Here is a 19,345-nt window from a genome sequence, read left to right as displayed (position 1 = left end):
TCCCTGCCCTCAGACCTCCCCAGCCCCCAAGGACGGCTGGTCACCTCTCTTCTCCGTGGTCACCACCAAGGCCTCAGCCGCCTCTCCCCAGCCTTTGCGGGTCTGGGCTGTGATGCGAAACAGGTAGACAGATTCTGGCTTGAGGCCTGTGGCTGTGTACTGGCGGGCGCTGGGTGCCAGCACGTCCACGGTGGCGGTGTTGGCGGTGGTGGCGTTGAGCCGGTGCGTGATCTGGTAGGCTGTGGGCAAGGAGGGAGAGGATGGCACTGGAGGGCAGGGTGCTTCCTTCCTCAGCCACAGCAGTGTCTGCACTTGGGTGCTGGGCTTGGTCCATCTGCCCTCGTGGTCACTCATAGACCTCAGCTGCCTCGTGGGAAGAGTGGCCCTGGGTGTGTGCACAGTATCTGGGACGCTTACATCAGCGCCGAGTGAGGAGGGGGAGCCTGCTGCTGAGCGGCTGGGCTGCAGTTTCAGCCCGGGTCCTTCTAGGCTAAAGCGCTGAGGACCCTGCCCACCGTCTGCGGGCCTGGGGTGCATCCAGAGCATGCGTCCAAACACCGCTTGTGCTAGTGCATGTGTGTATTCTCCGGTTTATTTTTGATTTTTTCAAGACTGGGTCTGGCTATGTTGCCCAGTCTGGCCTGGGGGCCCTGGGCTCAAGCAATTCTCTTGCTCAGCCTCCTGAGTGGCTGGGACCACAGGTACGCGTGGGTCTCTATGCCTGGCAAGCCACCATTTTAAAGGTGAGGTGTGGAGGCTGCGGGAGGAGCAGACTTGCGGGAGGAGCAGACTTGCGGATGCTCTGCCTCCAGCCCTGGAGTGTGCTGGGGGAACCTGGAGCCCGCAGTGGACCTCCGTTCTGCGGCCTCCCTCCCTAGCACAGGCCCAGTTCCCAGCTGTGAGCGCCTCCCACTGGGCCCCCCAGGAACAGCAGCCAAGGTTCTCAAGGTGCTCATAGCCTGAGGACTGGCACTGGGAGGCAGGAAGCCGGCCAGTGTGCTTAGAGATCAGATCATGCACTGGGCAGTGACTTTCAGCGGGGGAAATGAGACACGGGTCCCCTTCTCAAGGAGCTGCGACACTTGAGGCCCTGGCTCCCCCCGCCAGTACTACACGTGCCTCCCCCTCCTTCCTGCAGATGGGGCTCCGGAGGGGCCAGGCTTACCCAGGATGATCCCGTTGGGGGCAGCTGGGGGCTGCCAGATCAGCCGCACGGATGTGGTCCTCACCTCTGGGAACAGGATGCCCATGGGTGGTCCTGGGACTGGAGGGGACACAGGGGAGAAGGCTGACAGGCTCTGCTCAGCCCCCACCCTGTCCAGCTGCAGCAGGGGAAAGTGGCGGGTGGAGGGGGACAGGGCCACTCCGTGTGGCTCAGTGAGTGAGTGTGGAGAGCTGCTGGTGCCCTGTACCAGGTCAGGAGCCAGTGACACAGAATGAGCTGGGGAGGCTTCCGTCCTGGAGACGGGGGTCTGGGCCTGAACTCGAAGGCAGGATGAGGGTTCTGCCCTCCGGCAAGGGTCCTGTGGCAGGGACCTGGGGCTCCAGCTTTCTTGGTCTGTGCGCACCCTTAGAACCTGGAGAAGAGGCCCTGGCCTGGGTCTGTCTTTATCTTTTAATGTTATTTATTGATTGCTGCAGTGCTGGGGTGGAACCCAGGCCTTGCTTTGAGAAGGCAAGCCTCTGCCCTGAGCGACACGCCAGCCAGCCCGTCTGTTTTAGAAGGCCCTGCTCTGATGTCCCTCCACCCTGCGTGGGGTGGCCGTGGGGCAGTGGTAAGTAAGCGCCCACCCTGAGCCTGCATGATCCCTCTCTCTAGATCACGCTCTGGAATCCTGGGACTCTGGAATTCCCTGCTCAGACCACCGCCAGCATGCTTCCAGGGTCCTCAGATCCACCTCCTGAGGGCAGACTGCACCCTTGACCCCAGGCAGCTATTCTGGGGGTGTGGATGGACACTGAATGGTGGGGGTGGGCGGGGCAGGGGGCTCTTCCTGTAACGCCTCATTCCAACACAGGATGCCAAGAGGTGGGCCATTTCCAAGGCTGACCCTGGCCTTCCCGGTCATTATCCGGGTATCTTCATCCAGGCAGGAGGACAGAACAGCTCATCAGCTTGATTCATAACTTCAGAGGGTCCACACATCTGCACTGGCTTCCTCCACTCCCGTCTGGACTGTGCATTTTCGTGGGGGCAGGACGGGGGGCGCGGTGAGGGAGAGGGAGGGGCGCAGGACCCCTGGGTCAGCCTGGACCCGAGGCTTTGCTGGAGGGGTGAACGCTCCTTCTCGGCTCCTGCAGTTTTTTTTTTTTTTTTGCAAACAGAACCTGGAGGCTCCTGCCCAGGAAAAATCAAGACTTTCTCACAGACTTTACTCAAAGCAAACCTGCCCCAGGCAAGAAAGAGATCAAAACGGGAGCCAAGTCCCCGCTCCGCACTTGCCCTGGAGAGAGACCAAGAGATACATCGGCTCTCCGACCATCCTGGAGGACACACAGGCTGTGATCAGGATCCCCTTGCAGACCTGGTAGCCCCTAGTGACCCGTTCCCCACAGGAGGAGCCTGAGGCTCTGGCTCCCTCGGGCACAGCGGGATGGCAGGGCGAGGCTGGGCGGACAGGAGGACGGGCGGCCCCTCCTGGTCTTCCCGGGCTCTCTGGGATTTGGACTTACCATCGTCCAGCGTCCGCTCCAGGATGGGGGGGTGGCTGGGGCTGCCGTCCCCGATGCGCGTGAAGGCCAGCACCTGGACCTCGTACAGCACGTACTTGCCCAGGCCTGTGAGTTGGACGCTGCGGGACGCGTTGCCCTCCACCAGCCAGGACCGAGGCTGGGAGTCGGAGTCCTTCTCCTTGTACATCACCTGCCAGGGCCCGGCACAGGGAGGACCTCAGGAGAGGGTCCCACCCCAGGAGCAGGGTGTGTGGGGACGGGGCAGGCAGATGGGCTCCTCGGAGTGACCCAAGGGGCGTGGATAACTGCAGAGCTCATGCACCCAGAGGGCCGGGGACACGGGGATCATGAAGCTGTAGAGCTGGACGGCCCCTGAGGAGCAGTGGGTGGGCAGGCAGGCTGATGTGCGTGAAGGCAAAGCTGGGCCCGGCTGGGCACAGCGTTAAGAAAATTCCAGCCAGGTGCGGGGGGCGCATGCCTGTAATCCCAGTGGCTCGGGAGGCTGAGGCAGGAGGATTGGGAGTTCAAAGCCAGCCTCAGCAAAAGCAAGGCGCTAAGTAGTCAGTGAGACCCTGTCTCTAAATAAAATACAAAACAGGGCTGGGGATGTGGCTCAGTGGTCGAGTGCCCCTGAGTTCAATCCCCGATACCAAAAAAAAAAAAAAAAAGAAAAAGAAAAAGAAAATTCCAGAAGGCAATGGAAGACTACAGTTTGGATTTCCTTTTTCCCTCAAGGGCCCATGCATGGCATGCCGGGTCCTCACCAGATGGGACTCCTAGTGAGACCCTGACCTCAGACAAGACTGACGTAGCTCTCATGTGACCCCTTGGGAGCTCCTTACAGAGGCCTGAACCTGGCCCTGCTCAGCTCTCCCTGGCTCCTTGTACCCAGCTGTGATCAAAATGTGATCACAAGCTCCTTCTGTGGCCATCAGTCACAAAGTGACACAGCTGAGAGGGCCCTCAACAGAAGTGAGCCTATGCAGATGCCATGTCCTTGAGCCTCCCCAACAGTGAGCTAAACAAACCTCTTTACTGTATAAGTGAGCCTGTCCCAGGTGTTTTGTTGTGGTAATGAAAACCTGACGAATACAATAACAGAACCTGGGCCCAGCAGAGCTGACAACAACCCTAAGGACCTGTCTCCCCACCCCACCCTCCGCAGACCCGAGACTCACCTTGTAGCCCAGCACAAGCCCGTTGCGGTCGGCCTCGGGGATTTCGTTCCAGCGCACCAGCATGCTGCTGGAGGTGGTGGCCAGTGCTGACACGTTGGTGGGGCCAGAGGACGGGACTGAGGGAGGAAGGGAGTGGAGAGCAAGAGCTGAGGCCCGGAGTCACTCCACAGAGGAGGGAGGTGGGCAGGGTGAGGGGCGGGCGGCCCAGCTCCAAAAAACATGGCCCTTCTCTGAGCTCTGTGGGTTTGGGCTGTCCAGATGCTGTTTCTGGCTTTGGATTTGCCCCCCGACTGTCCTCTGCTGACTGACCTCAGTGAGCTTGCGCTTCCTACCAGTGCAGCAAGGAGGGGCGGGGTGGGGGACCAGGGAGGCCCCAGAAGCCCCCAGTCATGGAAAAGGGGCCACGGGTGGTGGCCTGGGTGCAGATACCCGAGGACTCCCTGTAGACCAGGACTCCTATTCTCTGGGTGACCCCTTGGAGCTGCTGGTTATGTTTCTGGAATGTTACGAGAGCAAACCCTTCCCTGGAACTTCATCTTAGGCTCCCCTGGCCCTGCTGGGCGGCGGGGTTCAAGCTGACGGTGGGAGGGGCCATTTGCATGCTCTGGCCGGCCAGGTTGTCCTCCAGAGCAGCCCTGCAGTGGGGGCCCTGGTGGAGACAGGCAGGCGCCGGGTCGGCCCTGCTCTGAGCAGAGGGAAGCTGCCTGGGTGGCGTCTGGATGGTTCAGGCCTCCCGGGCCCTTGGCCAGCCCGAGGGCGGAGGGATGGGTACCTGACTCCCGGGTCCTGCCCACCACCATCGGGCTCCAGGGCCCGCTCCCGATGGCGTTGAAGGCCTGGACCTGCACGCGGTACTCCGTCCACTCCTCCAGGTCCTCGATGGTGTACTCCCGCTCTGTCCGGTCCTGCACCACGTGGCTCAGCGTCCTGCCCTGGCCGTCTGACCGGCTGTACTTGATCTTGTAGCCCACGGACTCGGGGTTCCCGTTGTACTCCATCTCAGGGAGCGGCTGCGGGGGGGCACAGCTGTGAGGCCTGGATGCCGTGCAGGGCGGGCTGCCCGGGCATAGGGCCCGTGCCTCTCCCCAGCCTTCAGGGCGACCCAGCCCACTGGCCAGGCTGGCCTGGCTGTCGGCGTCCACGAGAGGTGCTCTGCCCACCTGGCTGGGTAGTGGTCTCTGATCCCCCTGCCTCTCCACTCCAGGAGCCAAGAGGGAGCAGCCGTCTCTGCTGTGCATGCAGCTCAAGTGTGACCCTCTCCAGGGATGGGGTCCTTTGAGGAGAGCTCTGGCTCTCTCCCCGCCCAGCTCCCTGCCTCGGGCGCCAACACACACTTTCCGGAGTTGTCCGCCACTCCTGGCCTTGACTCAGGCCACCCTTGGAGGCCAAGCAAGGCAAGGGGACATGGGCACATGTGTGGGGCCCCTCCCACTGCCAGGAAGTCCTGCCGTCCAGCACACCTCTGTCTCTCCTGATTCACGTTTAGCCTCCCTTGAGTTCGAGGCTCACCAAAGAGAAAAGGGAGATTCCTCTCCCAGGTATTAGCACGAGGCCAGAGGGGCTGTGGCCCCTGGTTCGAGGTTGTTTGCATGAACCTGGCCAGTGTCCATGAGTCTGGAGCCTAGTGCTGGCCTTCACTCCTCCCAGTAAGACAGTGGAGCTGGGCCGTCTGTGGTCCTCCTCCCAGTCGGCCTTCCCAGGACCCGTGGTCCACCGCTCACCACATTGGAAGCCACTCTATCCAACTCCTCCCCCGTCCTGGCTCACCGGCTGACCACACGCACCCCTCCTGCCCGCCTGGCCTTCTGAAAACACTTAGTGAAGTGGACCAGAGACCATTAGAGCACACTCGGCGGGTCTGAGAGCCCAAGGCGGAGCCCCTCCCTGCCAAGGCAAGGTCATGGGCCTGAGAGGCGCTGGCCGCAGGGCGCAGACATGGCTCTCCACCCTCCCTGCCTGGGACTGTGACCTTTCTGGATTTGGAAACCTCCAAGTGAGACTCAGGAGGGGGAAGTGGAGAGCCTGAGGGGTGGGATGGGGGGCGCAAGCAAGGTAAGGAAAGGCTGCTCCCCTCGGACAGGGCTGCTTGGTGCTGGCCTCTGGCCTTGGGACTATTAATGCCTACGCGGGGGATAGCCATCCGTCAGGCTGTGTTCGTGAGTGAGAGGCAGCCAGATTCATGTGCCCGGTCACCTCGGTGAGGCAGGTCCTGGCAAGTTGTGCTTTGCATGTGGTACCTTGGAGATCTTCCTGGGGATAAAGGCGGTGTGGCCAGGTGGGCCAGGGCCAGTGCCCTCCGGCTGGCTCTTTTAGTGCGGGGTTCTGGGTTCTCCAAGGAGCCCAGGAGGCGGGGCTGCTGCCCACCTTCCCCTAGGAATCCTCCTTTGCTCCACGCGCCCCTGGGACTGCCGCTCAGTTGCACAGGGAGGCCTGCAGAGAGACCTGGACCCCGGGCAGTGGAGTCGGGGGCCGGGGCTGTGGCTTGGGAGGTGGACTCCCGGGGTTGGGACCCAGCTCTGGTGTGAAGTGCGGGGTGTGGGAGGACCTGAGGGTCCTGGGCAGGCTATCCGACCTCTCTCTGCCCGTTTCCTCTTCTGCAAAACGGGGAACACCCTGCTGTCACAAGTCTGCTGAGAGGTTCAAAGCCTGACTCTGAATAAAGCACCTGGCAGGAGAGGGAGCTCCAGCTGTCAGCCCGCTGCCTCCTGCAGGGTCGCAGGGTGACAGTCTCATGCCCTCCGGGGCCCCCTCCAGCTCAGCGGCCAGTGCTCACTCTCCGACTGAGTGCAGAGGGAAACCTCTCAATCCAGACTCACTGTGGGAGCTAAGTGGCCAAGGAAGGGCAAGTTCATGACCTCTCTGAGTCTTGTTTTTTTTTAGCTGTAAATTGGGATGATAATGTGCCCTTTGTATAGTTCCTGAAATGATTAAATATGAGAGGAAATTTAAAACGCTTGGCACTTGACAACACTCAGTAAATAGCATTTCTGGCTTCTTTCTCTCCCATGGGGCACTGGTTCATTTGGCCACGGTTGATTATCAGGCAGTTTACCAGGTAAGTACAGAAGTAAATAAATTTAAAAAATATTTATATATATATATATATATATATATATGACATATATATATTTACTTTTTTTAAAAAGAAATAAAAATAAGTAGAGGGGGCATAGGTATTCTTCGCACGGCCCCTCTGAGCCTAGACGGTTTTACAGGGAGGTGGGGGTCAGGGATGTCCCACCCCCACCCCCACGCCCCTGGGGCCTCACCATCCAGCGGAGCCACAGGCTGGTCTCACTGGCTGTGCGCAGCGTCACGTTGGCTGGGGCCATGTCAGGGGGTGCCTGGAGGGTCTGGATCTTTCTAGAAGGCTGGCTCGGCGGGCTGGTGCCTACGATGTTCACCTGGCGCATGCGGAAGCTGGGGTGGGGTGAGATGAGCTGGATGGTACCAGCAGGACCCAGGCCATGCCCATCGCCCAGGCCATGCCCAGCCCGCGCCTCACCTGTAGTAGGTGAAGGGGTTGAGGTCGGGCACCTCCATGGAGCGGGCGTCGGGCTCGTTGCTGAGCTGGTGGACCAGCAGCCACTCCTCTCCCTCCCCGACCACGCCCACCTGGAAAAGGGGCGACCCTTAGCCTGGGTAGCCTGCAGCGCCAAGGTGCTGAGCCCAGCTCCTGGGAGGAATGGCCCTGCCCCTCGGGAAGTCCTGGTTGGAATCCCAGGGCTCAGCAGAGGGCACCACTGGGGGCGACGACTTTCAGGCCCCTACACATGACCACAGGTGTGATCAGAGACCCCTGGCAGCAGAGCCCGGAGTGTTGGCCGAAAGCACCCAGCAGACTCCCTGAAGGTGGAGCCAGGCATCTGTGCCTGGAGCAAGCTCCCCAGCCCCTGGCCTGCTCCTAAAGCCCAGTGACCCTGAACCAGGTAAATCCGAGCTGGGGGCTGGGTGGGGGGCTGGGTGGGGCCCCCCAGCAGGCTTCACCTGAGCTTCCACCAGCCAGCGAGAGATGGAGGTCTTCCCGTCGTAGCCCGGCCTGAACTGCAAGGTCACGGAGCGGGGACCGATGTTGGAAATGCCCAGGTTGGTGGGGGCTCCTGGGAGTTCTAGAAAGAGGAGATGGGGTAGGGGAGGCGCAGGTGGGTGCTGCTCTCCAGGGACAGACTCTGGGCGTTGAGGGGGCCGTGTGTCCTCTGTTCCTGGAGAGGCCCAGGACAAGTGTGGCCGACCCTGTGTTTCTTATGGGGCACCATGTTGATACCAGGTGGCTGACAGGCTTGGGGTCAGAGGGGACCTCCCAGGGCCACGTATGCCAGGGGCCACCCTTGGCAGACTTGGGTGTGAGTGAGATGCTTGTGAGGGAGCCAGAGGCAGCCCAAAACCAAGCCTCTCCTCCACCTGCACCCCACCTTCCAACCCTCCCACACTCAACAGTGGTTGAGGACGTGAGAGGGATGGGATGGGGCGGGGCAGCGGATGGGAGGCAGCTCCTCTTTTCCAACCGAGAACCCTGGGGGTGGACTGAGTTTGAATCCAACTTGTCCACTTAGAAGCTGTGTGTCTGTGGGCAATTTACCCACCTCTCTGTGCCTCAGTAAAGTGGAGAGATACTGACAACACCCATTTCAGCGTCAACATGAGGATTTGAGGAGCTAATGTCTATAAAGCCCTTAGCGAGCTCCACATAATATCTGTCAGTCCTACTGGCCCATGTCATCGCAGAAGCCCTGGTGCCTCAGCTCTCTCCATGGGCAGTCTCGGGACTCTGGTCAGGTCCCACTGCCCAGGCTTATGGATCTGGACACAACTACATGGTTGTCTGGTCCATGTCCCCATGTATGCAGAGGGGGACACTGAGGCACAGAGGGGATGCTTGGTCTGTCCCCGGTTGCAGAGCTGAGACCAGCCCTCAGCTGGCCCTCCAGGCCCTCCACCCCCGCCCAGCCGACCCTTCCGGAATTTCTGGGTGACAGTGAGAATTTCCCTGAACCAGAGAGGCCAGTGCAGGGCAGGCGGCGGCCAGACCAAGCCTTTGCCTTGCAGAGGGTGGTCAATAGGCTCAGCGAGCCCCAGGCCTCCGCCCAGAGACCACAGGGGAGGGGAGGCTCTGGGGGAGGAAGGCCAGCGTTCCCGCAGGCAGGGCTTCCCCAGCAGGGCCCCACCCACCTGGGGGCACCCCGGAGGAGATGGTGGAGGCCGACACCTGGCCCTGGCCCTTGGAGGTCATGGCGGCCACCTCGATGGTGTAGGTGGTGAGCGCAGTCAGGCCGGTGACGCGGTACTCCAGGGTCACGTTGGGCAGGTAGTGGGTCACGCGAGTGTTGGTCCGGTTGTACTCCTCCCAGGAGATCCGGTACCCTGGGGGCAGCCGGTGGGGGCCTGAGCTCGCTAGGTCCCCCTGGCTGGCTTCCACTTCTCCACCAGCTGGACTGCCCGCCCCCCCCATGCTGGGAACAGGGGGTCCATGGAGGTGGGAGCTGCTGGCCCAGGTCTGGGGGCCTCATGGCAGTCCCTGGAGTGGACGAGGGACCGGGGAGCCTCCCTGAGTGGTCTCAGCGTCCCTCGGGAGAAGGCCAGCCCCATAGCAGGCATGGACCAGCTGGCCTCTCTGGGCCCGACTGCACCCTGGGGAGGGGCACCTGGTGCCTACCTGTGAGGATGCCATTCTTCTCCCCTGGCTCTTGCCAGCTGACCTTCAGCGAGGTGTCCAGGATGTCACTGAAGCTCAGGTGTCCCACAGGCCCGGGCACTGTTCCCCAAGAGGGCCAGTCAGCGCGGGATGGCCCGCAGTGCAGCAGGGCTGCTGGGTGGGCCGGGGCCGGGCGGCGGGCACCTACCGTCCTCGTGGGTGCGCACCAGCTGGGGGCTGCTGCGGGGCCCGTCCCCGGGGGTGGTGAAGCACAGCACGGAGGTGAAGTACTCCGTGAACTTCTTTAGCCCCGACACGAAGCCCACGTGGATGCTGTCTTGGAAGTTGGGCCGGGCAGTCACCATGGTGACCTCCTCTTCCTGCTCGGGCTCCCAGGCGATCAGCTGGGGACAGGCCACCAAGAACGTTCCAGGAGAGGCTGGGCCGGTGGACAGTGTCCAGGAGCCCAGGTCCCGGGGTCCCTCGTCCCAGGGAAGGGATGGGCAGCGTGGGCAGCCCGCAGGCTCCAGAGGCCTGTCTCCCGTGTGTTCACTCTGCTGTGCTGCTCCGTCTCTTGAGCCTCTGACTCTGGGCAAGGTACAGGCTGGGTGCTTCCCATGAGTGTCTGTCCCCAACTCCCACAGGGACCCCTGGAAGGAGGCATTTTACCAGGACCAGGTCCATAACTTGCAGGCTCAGTATAAAACTAAACGAAGGGATCTTTGTTCAAAAAGAATGCCGAGGTGACAGCCACAGCATTTAGCTAGAGCCCTGCACGAATGCATGGGTTGCGTATCTAAGAAGCTGGCCTTTTATTTTACAGATGAGGAAACCAAGGCTCAGCGAGGCTGTGACTTTGGCTGTGTCACACAGCCCGGGGGAAGCTGAAGGTCTCAGATGCCAACCCCTGCACTCTTACATCTTTCTCCCTGTGGGCTGGGGGCAGCTCTCCCTGGAGTTTTCCAAGGCTCCCTCTCACAAAGCTGGGAACTTCATCGTTATTATTTTGTGTGGTACAGGGATTGAACTTGGGGCACTCTACCGCTGAGTTATGTCTCCAGAATTTTTTTTAAATCTTGAGACAGAATCTCACTAAGTTGCCCAGGCTGGCCTTGAACTTGACATCCTTCTGCCCCAGCCTTGGGAGTCTCTGGGATTACAGGTGTGGCCAAGGGGCCTGGCCCCTGAGCTGGGAACTTTGGCCTGTGGGTGTCTCTTATCCTCCAACTGTGGCTCTGCACCAGGATTCCAGTTTCACGGTCACCTGGAGCTGGGGTGTCGGCAAGCACCGCACCTGGGAATGCACGCTCCCTGCGTACCCATGGGCTGCCCAGGCTGGCCCCCTGGTCCTGCCTCCTGCTGCCTCACCCCCGGGCTTGTTTTCTGGGCCCTTCATCTGTCTCCAACAATGACAGCTGGTCTTGGAGATTCCTCATTTATTTGAAGTTGATTAAATAGCAATTAATGGTGAAAAGCAACACTCGGTGAGTTTTCATAAGCACGGGTATTTATAGATATAAAACAATACCACGCCTGCGTCTCCCGATTAACTCACGCCCATACGATGCTCAATCTTCCCCTTTTCGGGCCTGAGTGTTTACAAAGGATGTTTTGAAATTTAATTGGTATTGTGAAAAGATAGCCTATAGCCAGTTAATTAGACACTAATTAGACCCTAAAAATACTAATCAGAAATACTAAGTGGCATTTAATAAGTATGTTAAATATCCTCTTTATTTCAGTTATCTTGTTTCATAGCAATTAAATTGCCGAACTTCTTTGGAGTAGATGAAGAAACAAGTTTAATGTTTTAATTTAATTTAATTAATGTAAATTTGAATTAATTACGCTGTTGGAATTAATTGTGTGGTGTGTTCCCCAGCAAGTGTAAAATTTGGGTAAATATTATTTTATTGGGATTCAGCCAATTACAATCACTACTATTTTTTTAAGAAATAAAAGAAAAAGAAAGTCTTTATATGGGCCTTAAGACAATATCACTGGGTCTTGGCCCCCCAAAATGGCCCAAAGGAAGTGCGCAGGGTGACTGAAGCATGGTCTTGAGGACAACAATATGGATATCATAGCCAGGCCTGGTAGTGCATGCTGTGAGCCCAGAGACTCAGGAGGCTGAGGCAGGAGGATCATAAGCTTGAGGCCAGCCTCAGCAACTTATCCAGACTCTGTCTCAAAATAAAAATCAAAAAGGACTGGGAAAGGAAAGGAGGACAAAGAAGGGCGATGTGAGGTAGCCCCAAGGTCTAGCCTTGCCTGGTGAGTGCGAGGCCCTGGGCTCATTCCCCGTCAGAAGGACCCTATGTCCAAGCCCACCAAGTGGCAGAGCCGTGGCTGCTTCTAGCCATCTGCTCTGGGGTGTGGACTGCAGGATAAGGAGGTTCCTGGCAGGCAGCTGCCCTTATAGTGGAGAAACCCCATAACTGAGGACAGGGTTTGGGGGACAGAGAATGTGCAGCCACCACGGGGAGGGCAGGGGACAGCCTAGAGGTGGGACCCCTAAAACTGAGCCCAGCTCTGTCACTTACTGTGTGACCCTGGGAAAGCTGCTCCTCCCCTCTGGGCCCTGGCTAGATGTGGGGAGAGCGTTAGCCACCCTGCTGGGTCGGGGTCCTGGAGAAAGTGGTGGGCCCCCTGCTCCTGGTGCAAGGACACGTGGGAAGCCAGCAGCTGCGGTTACGGAGGCGGGGAGCCCTGGGCTGGGTGAAGTGGAACCAGGCAGATGGAGGAGGGGCAGGCAGGAGGACGCTCTGACGGAAGCTCGTTCATGTGATCATATACGTGTATTTCTAAATTTTTTCTTTCTTTTTTTTTTTTTTTTTTTAATGGGGATTGAACCCAGGGACACTTAACCACTGAGCCACATCCCCAGCCCTTCTTATTATACTTTATGTAGAGACAGGGTCTCACTGAGTTACTTAGGGCCTCACTAAGTTGCTGAGGCTGGCTTTGAACTCGCCATCCCCCTGCCTCAGCCTCTGGAGCTGCTGGGATCACCAGCATGTGCCACTGCACCTGGCTATTTTCTAAAAAATTAAAAAAAATAAGTTGAATGGGGACTATTTGGCAAAAGTAGCAAAATGGTAGACACATGTACCTTTGACCTAACAATCTCATTTCTAGGTATCCATTTCAGAGCTATGCTGTGGGAACAGACAGAGCCGCATGCACTACACTGACCACCACGGAAAGGCTGGTTATAGATCAAGTGGCCCAGACCAGGGGGCTGGTTACCTGACGACAGGATGGGTGGGGTACGTATGGATTTAAAAGAGGACCCAGGGAGATGGGCATTCGAATGCTTCAATGGAGGGACCTCCAGATGTATTGCCAATAATAATCACGTTAAAATGCAGGGTGCAGAGAGTGGAGAGAACGCGCTGTCATTTACCCAGGAGGGAGAGGACACACACTTATATGTATGCATGCACCTGCTTTTTAAATATAAGCAGAATGAGAAAAGCAATCAAACAAACCGGAACACTCCAACCTCTGGGAAGAGAGAGAGAGCGGGACGGAGGATGGAGCTCTTGGAATTGGCTTTGTGGATTTGATTTCAGAGCTATGTAAATAGTGTACATAATTATGGAACAAAATTAAATTAAAAAAAATCAATCCCCCCAAAATCGAAAACAAAATGAATTCAATGAACCTAATAGGGTATCGAGCTGCAGCGAAATCACGCCGAGTGTGCGGAGCGCATCCCTTTCGGGATAGACCCTAAGAGCAAAAAGGACTGCATCTTCTCAAACTATTTTCAGTCTTCAACCTGCTCCTATTTACTATTCTGAGACTGCGGTACGAGCTTGTGGGGTGAAGTAGGTGGGTAATTACGCGGCTGGTGCAGGAATTGAATTTTCAGTATGGAGAAAAGAGTTATGAGATTATTAAAAAGACCAGTGAGATTATTAAAAAGCTTGGAGTCCTGAAATGGAAAAGGAAGTATCAGTAGGCATTTTATCTTTAAAAAAAAAAATGCATTTCCTCCTCTGACCCTGAATGGGGTCTAGGGACAATAACCATCCTGGATCAAGAAGTGCCTTGGTGCCCAGATTGTGGTGTCAAACGGTCACTTCCTTCTAAAAGGAACCACAGTGCCGGGAAGAAATGGCTAATCCCCGGCACGAGGAAGGACATTTCTATAACTTGGAACATCTTATCATACAGCAAGGAGGCCGCCAGACTCCTGGGCCATGTCCAAGGACTGAGGAATGAACTTGAAGGATGGTCAACGTGGTACCAAGAAGAATAATAATGGCAGCGGATGGACGCACATCAGAGGTGCTAACAATCCTTATGCGCATAATCATACTACGAGAAGCAAGACAAAAGCCAGACAATCCCGCTCCCTGTCCATCCTGAATTCACTTGTCACCTTAGAGGATACGGTGGGACCAATTCATTATACTCAAAATTGGTAAGAAATGGAAAAGAATGGAGCCTCTGCTTTACTTTTCAAGCTAAATGAACTCAATGTTCAGATGGCCAAGAAGTCAATCAAGGGAACATTCTTTTCTAAAAAGCATTTCAGCTAATAAATCAAAAGGCAACGATGGCGTTTTCCTATCCCGATTTTGCAACCCCTGCTGAAATAATAGATCATCTGAGGGCCATTGACAGCCACCGACATCACCATGAGAGACGGTCGGTCGGACTTGGCTTTCGACAGAAATACACAACACCATCTAGGAAGAGAGAGAGAGAGAGAGAGAGAGAGAAGGGGGGAGGGCGGGCGGGGGCGGGAGAGAGAGAGAAATTGAACCTGAGTCCGACCAGTCCGTGGTGCTACATTCCCAATTCATGGCAAATATAGTGTTGAGAGGAATGTGTTAAATGACCCCCCGGGATGCAATCAGCAAAATCCAGGCTGCGGAAAATTCCGTAGGACAAATGACTATGTTTCTTCACCCAATAAATTATAAGAAAAAAGAGAGAGAGAGAGAATATATAGATCAACTGAGACCTTAAAAAAAATCCCAACCGCTTGCAACCGTGTGGCCCTCATTTAGATCCTGGAGCAAAGAAACCGACGAGGAACAGAAATGATGTGGTGATCCAGGAACTTGAAGCCTGGCTGCCTGGCTGATGACATTCAGGGGCTGTTGACATTTTTAGGCACGGTAACGATGATGCGGTTTTGTTCCAAGCAGAGACGTTATCGACAATCCTTATCTACAGGAGCATTTATGGAAGACGTGGAACAGGGCCTGGGATTTGCTTCAAAATATTCCAGGGGACGAGGCCAGGACCTGGGGGATCGAGGGGATGCGTTGGCTGGGTGGCTGGCAACTGCCACAGCCGGGGCTGGGAGAGGGGCCCTTCACGAGAGTCTTGCCTCTACTTTGGAGAGGTTTGAAAATTTTCACAAAGAAGAGTGGGAAAATGGGAAAAAAGTTCATTTTTATCACAGGTATATATAAGAGACAGAAATTCCTTTTTTTTTTTTTTTCTTTCCTCCCTGTAATAGACACACGGAAGGTCAAAGAAGCAGGAAAAAAAAAAAAAAAAAATCCTGCTTTTATTCATTTGCATTGCAAGGAAAAAAAATCAAGCGGTAGTAATTATTTTACAATAAAAATGTACCACAGTTTCTTTTTAAGGAAGAAACAGTGCAGGCTCTGGTTTGAATCTCAGCTTTGGCAATTACTCCCTTGACCTTGAATGGGTGACTTTCTTCCTGGGCCTCTGTTTCCTCCTCGGCCAAGTGGGGTGATGGCCGGAACACTTCCTCCCTGGGGCTCTTGTGCAGCTTGTGTGTGAGCAAGGATTTTAGCTGCTACCTGACATGGGAAAGTGGCTCTTCCTATTCTTCCATTCAAAACACTGGGCAGCTCATCCCTGCCGGTTTTTATTGAGCAGCTACTGGGTGCAGGACACCAAATGGGCCTGAGCCTCAGCAGGCGTCAGGGGGCTTCTGCAGCCTTTTCTTGCTCTGGGTCACCTTGGGCCACTGGTCTAATTGTCCAGGCCACTGACTGGCCTCCCGTCCTTGGGACGCTGTCTGCCTTTAGGAGTTTGCAGCTCCATCCTCCCATACGTGGAATGAAACTTAAGCTCAGACTTGGGAGCAAGATGCTAATTGTTCCCAGCTTGGTTCCTGGACTCCGTGGTCATGCTGGCCTCCTCCTTTCCTCCCTGCCTCCTCCCTTGGGCCCTCATTAGGAGCCTTTTGCAGCCAGCTAGCACTGGAGCATTAGGCTGCAGCACCCTGCCCCAGGAAGCTCAGCTCAGCCCTGGGTCCTGCCTTCCTGCAGTGACAGTGCAGTGGCCGGGGCGGGGCCAGGCCAGGTGACAGAAGCAGAAAATTCTCCTTGCGTTTTAACCTCACTGCCTTCCTGTCCGGCCTCCCCTGCCTTGCAGGGACAATGGCTCAGGCCGCCTGTCCTAGAAATACTCTTGGTGATGGCACATGTGGAGAGACAGTGCAGAGAGGTACAGGAGGCTGCAGGACGTGGGAGCGGTCACCTCAAGGTCACCAGATCCCTCCGCTCAAACCCAGAGCCTGTCGCTCTCCCCGGAGCCACGCCCCTGAAACGCTCTGTCTCTGTTCCCACATTAGGAGGGAGCAGACAGCCCCTGCCCACTGCCCCAAGTGGCTGGGGACAGGCGCTACTTGTTTAAAATACTGTAGTGACCTGGTGCTCTCAGGGGGGCTGGCAGGACGCGCCCGTGGGAGGAGGAGAGAGGCCCAGGTCAGGTGCCTGTGGTAGCGAAGGCGTGGGTGCTGCTTCCATGACTCGGCCATTCCCACCACGGTTGATGCGGGCAGCATCTTGGGTACCTTGCAGGATTCACATGCTGGAGTTCTGACCCTGCGCCTCGGACCGTGACCACCAGGTCAAGGGCCTTTGAAGAGGCCGCTCAAGTTAAATGAGGTCATTAGAGCGGGTCCTAGTCCAATAGGACTGGCGGCGCGCACAGGAAGAGGTGGCCAGGCCACGGACACACAGGGAGAGGTGAGGACCCAGGAGGCAGCGCCAGCCATCAAACTTGCTGACCCTCGAGCTTGGACTTCCAGCCCCCGGAACTGTGGGACAGGCCACCTGTTGTCTCAGCTGCCTCTCGGTGGCACTTGGTGGTGGCAGCCCTAGGAAATGAAGGCCTGGCTCCCGCCGGCACCGCTTCTGAGCGCTCTGACATCGGTCACAGTGCTGGACCGATCACACATATGATCTTGCTTGATCCTCACGTGACCCTACGGAAGAGGCCTCAGGGCCACCTTCACGTCCAGAATGAGGAAACTCCGTTTAGTTACTCAGAAGCCAGTAGGGTGTCTATAGTCGTTGCTCAATAAATATTCACGGAGGGACGGAAGCTCAGGCGTATTAAAGAACTTGTCCAAGCAGACGGCAGGAGGCAGAGCTGGGATTTTAGTCCCGGTCAGCCTGGGCCCCAATCCCCTGCCCTTAGCCACACCCCGTGTGGGGTCAGGTCCAGCCCAGGGAGACCTGCCCAGTGGGACACCCCTTACGGAGATACAGTGGTGAGACATGCCAGCTGGACTGTTCTGGTGAGCCATGGCTGCACCTAGGGGTTCTGGACCAGGTCTTGGTGATGGTCCAGCCTCACCGAGAACACCCCGGTGCTGGCCGCAGCCTGCACGGTCCCTGCTCCCCCAGGCCTGTGTGTGGCTTTGGAGAAAGTCCCTGCACCGTTCCCCTCTGTCCCTGTCTTCTGCTTGGCTTGGGCCCGTGATTTCAGAAGCACCCTGCCTCCTTCTGCAGCCTCCGCCCTCCCGAGACGCCCAGGCTCCTCCTGGGAGGGAGGGGTCCCCCTGTACCTTGTAGCCCTGGTTGATGCCGTTGATGAACTGGGGGCTGGGGGCGTTCCAGGTGAAGCGGATGGTGGTGGAGTTGGTGGCTTCTGTGTGCACGTTGCCAGGGGGCACTGTGGGAACTGGAGATGGAGAGACGGGTGGGGCGGGGTCCACGCCTGCACTTCGCTACCCGCCTCACTGTCCCTCCCTGCGCAGGCTCCAGGTGCCCTCTTGCTCTCTCTGGATTAGTGTGGGTTCCATAAATTTGGCCTGACCCCCTCACGGGGCGCTGATACGTAGTCAGGATGGACGTGCAAGATACCGTGTGCGGAGCCGGGGTGGGCTTCAGGCAGAACGAGAAACATAGGCTGTCTCATGCGTGATGGTCCCTGTCCGACACTAAGCCCCTGCTCCCTTCCTCCCAGCTGGCCACCCTCAGGAGCTGGGCGCAGGTGACGGTCCCCCCACATGCCAGGGCAAGGGCCTGGGTGAAGCGGGGACAGACTGAGGGGCTCAGGGCTGGACGGGCCGAGGACCCGATGGGCACGGGCCCTGGAGGTTGGGCTGCCTCTGGCTCCAGGGACACCGTCCTACCCACCTCCCTGCAGCGTCCACTCGGTGACTTTGCTGCTGTAGACCCCCAGCCCGGCACTGTTGTAGGCAGCCACCTCGATCTCGTAGTTGGTCCAAATGATGAGGTCCTCCAACAGCAGGTTGTTCACATCTGCATCCGTGATGTTCTTGAACTGGTAGCCAACGGGCAGCCCGGCCAGGCAGTACCTGAGGGGAAGGCCAGGGCTCGCTGACTCAGGCGCTCTGCCGGGCGTGCTGCCAGGGAGCGGCCTAGGGCAGCACGTTCCGTGGTGCTGGATGTGCTTGGTGTCTGTGCTCCTGACCCGGGTGGCTCTTCAGGCCCTGAGCTGAATGGTGCGACCCAGCAGCCCAAGGGGCTCCTGTCTTCCTAGTCTGAACAGTTACCTCCTGGGTGGCACAGGCCTAGCGAGTGTGCTGGACGGGCCCTTTCTTGTCTTTTTCTAATGTTTAGTTGTCGTGGACACAACCCCTTTATCGATTTTATGCGGTTCTGAGGATGGAACCCAGGACCTGCTAGGCAAGCGCTTCCCCTCGAGCCACAAGCCCAGCCCCGGATGGGTCCTGTTGGTGGGGTGAGGACGTGAGCTGGGCGGCCGACCAGGGAGGCGAGAGCTCCTGGGGAAGACCTCACGGCCTCCGTCTTTGAGGGTCATTGACAGAACAACGGTCCCCACGGTTGGGCTCATCTTCCGGTGCCTTATTTTACGTTTTATTTTCTCTTGGTGTCGAGGATGGAGCTGTGTGCAAGCTGGGGACATGCTCTTCCGCTGAGCCCCTGCCCAGCCCTGGGTTCATTTCCTCTCTCCCTTTTTGGAGAGTGGCCTCCTTGCAGGGGTGGGGTGAAAACACCCACGGTCACCTGAGGCCCCATGTCCACCTCCCATTGGAACACAGAAGTCCGGAGAACCAAGGAATCTGCACGATCAGACCGTGATGGTTCTGCACAGGGGGGTGACGTGTGGAACCAGGGTGCGTACCCACCTTGGAGTCTGGTAACGGCCAGATCAGAGGCCCCAAGTGTGTAGATGCCAGGGGATGCACTTTGAGAACAGTCACCCTCTGGGCTGACCTTTAGGGTCACGGTGAAATACCCCCATCAGGGCCAAACCAACCGTGGCATCTTCCAACTCGGGGGAAGCTCAGACACGGGGAGGTGTCTGGCTACGTGTTTTCAATGGAGCTAGTTTGACTGAGGACCGAGACATTCTCGGGGCTCTTTAAGTTTACTAGCGACTAGACCCCAGGCAAATGCAAAGAAAAGGTCACAAGAACTGGCTTTGTTTTCCGGCAAGGGCCAGAAGGACTTTGACTTTTCACCCAGTTCTGGCCCCATGAGCTTCCCTGCTCACGGTCCAGGGAGAGAGCAATCTGGCCTGTGATGGAATATTCTAGTTCCCCAGTGGCTGGTCCTGGATACTTCCACATAGCCCAGGGGAGACTATACTATGTCCTCGCTTTTCCCTGCCTATTGATTTCCAAGGCTCTTGCTAATGAAAG

At 57.3% G+C, this 19,345-nt stretch overlaps 1 protein-coding gene across 1 annotated transcript in view; it reads right to left on the bottom strand.

The window, feature by feature from the left end:
* SDK2 (sidekick cell adhesion molecule 2) overlaps nt 1-19,345 on the bottom strand; it is a 262,214-nt gene that overhangs the window by 42,932 nt on the left and 199,937 nt on the right. The window contains exons 17-29 of the mRNA XM_079133200.1: nt 17,853-18,034; nt 17,279-17,394; nt 9,692-9,887; nt 9,505-9,603; nt 9,021-9,212; nt 7,839-7,960; nt 7,357-7,466; nt 7,121-7,271; nt 4,624-4,861; nt 3,852-3,967; nt 2,674-2,863; nt 1,166-1,264; nt 45-239 (exon numbers count right to left, since the gene is read on the bottom strand). Coding sequence (XP_078989326.1) covers nt 45-239; nt 1,166-1,264; nt 2,674-2,863; nt 3,852-3,967; nt 4,624-4,861; nt 7,121-7,271; nt 7,357-7,466; nt 7,839-7,960; nt 9,021-9,212; nt 9,505-9,603; nt 9,692-9,887; nt 17,279-17,394; nt 17,853-18,034 — 2,006 coding nt within the window. The remainder of the gene's footprint in view (nt 1-44; nt 240-1,165; nt 1,265-2,673; nt 2,864-3,851; nt 3,968-4,623; nt 4,862-7,120; nt 7,272-7,356; nt 7,467-7,838; nt 7,961-9,020; nt 9,213-9,504; nt 9,604-9,691; nt 9,888-17,278; nt 17,395-17,852; nt 18,035-19,345) is intronic.

Source organism: Sciurus vulgaris (assembly GCF_902686455.1).
Source record: "Sciurus vulgaris genome assembly, chromosome: 3".
Classification (NCBI taxonomy): Eukaryota; Metazoa; Chordata; class Mammalia; order Rodentia; family Sciuridae; genus Sciurus; species Sciurus vulgaris.
This window is presented reverse-complemented; position numbering and strand designations above follow the sequence as displayed.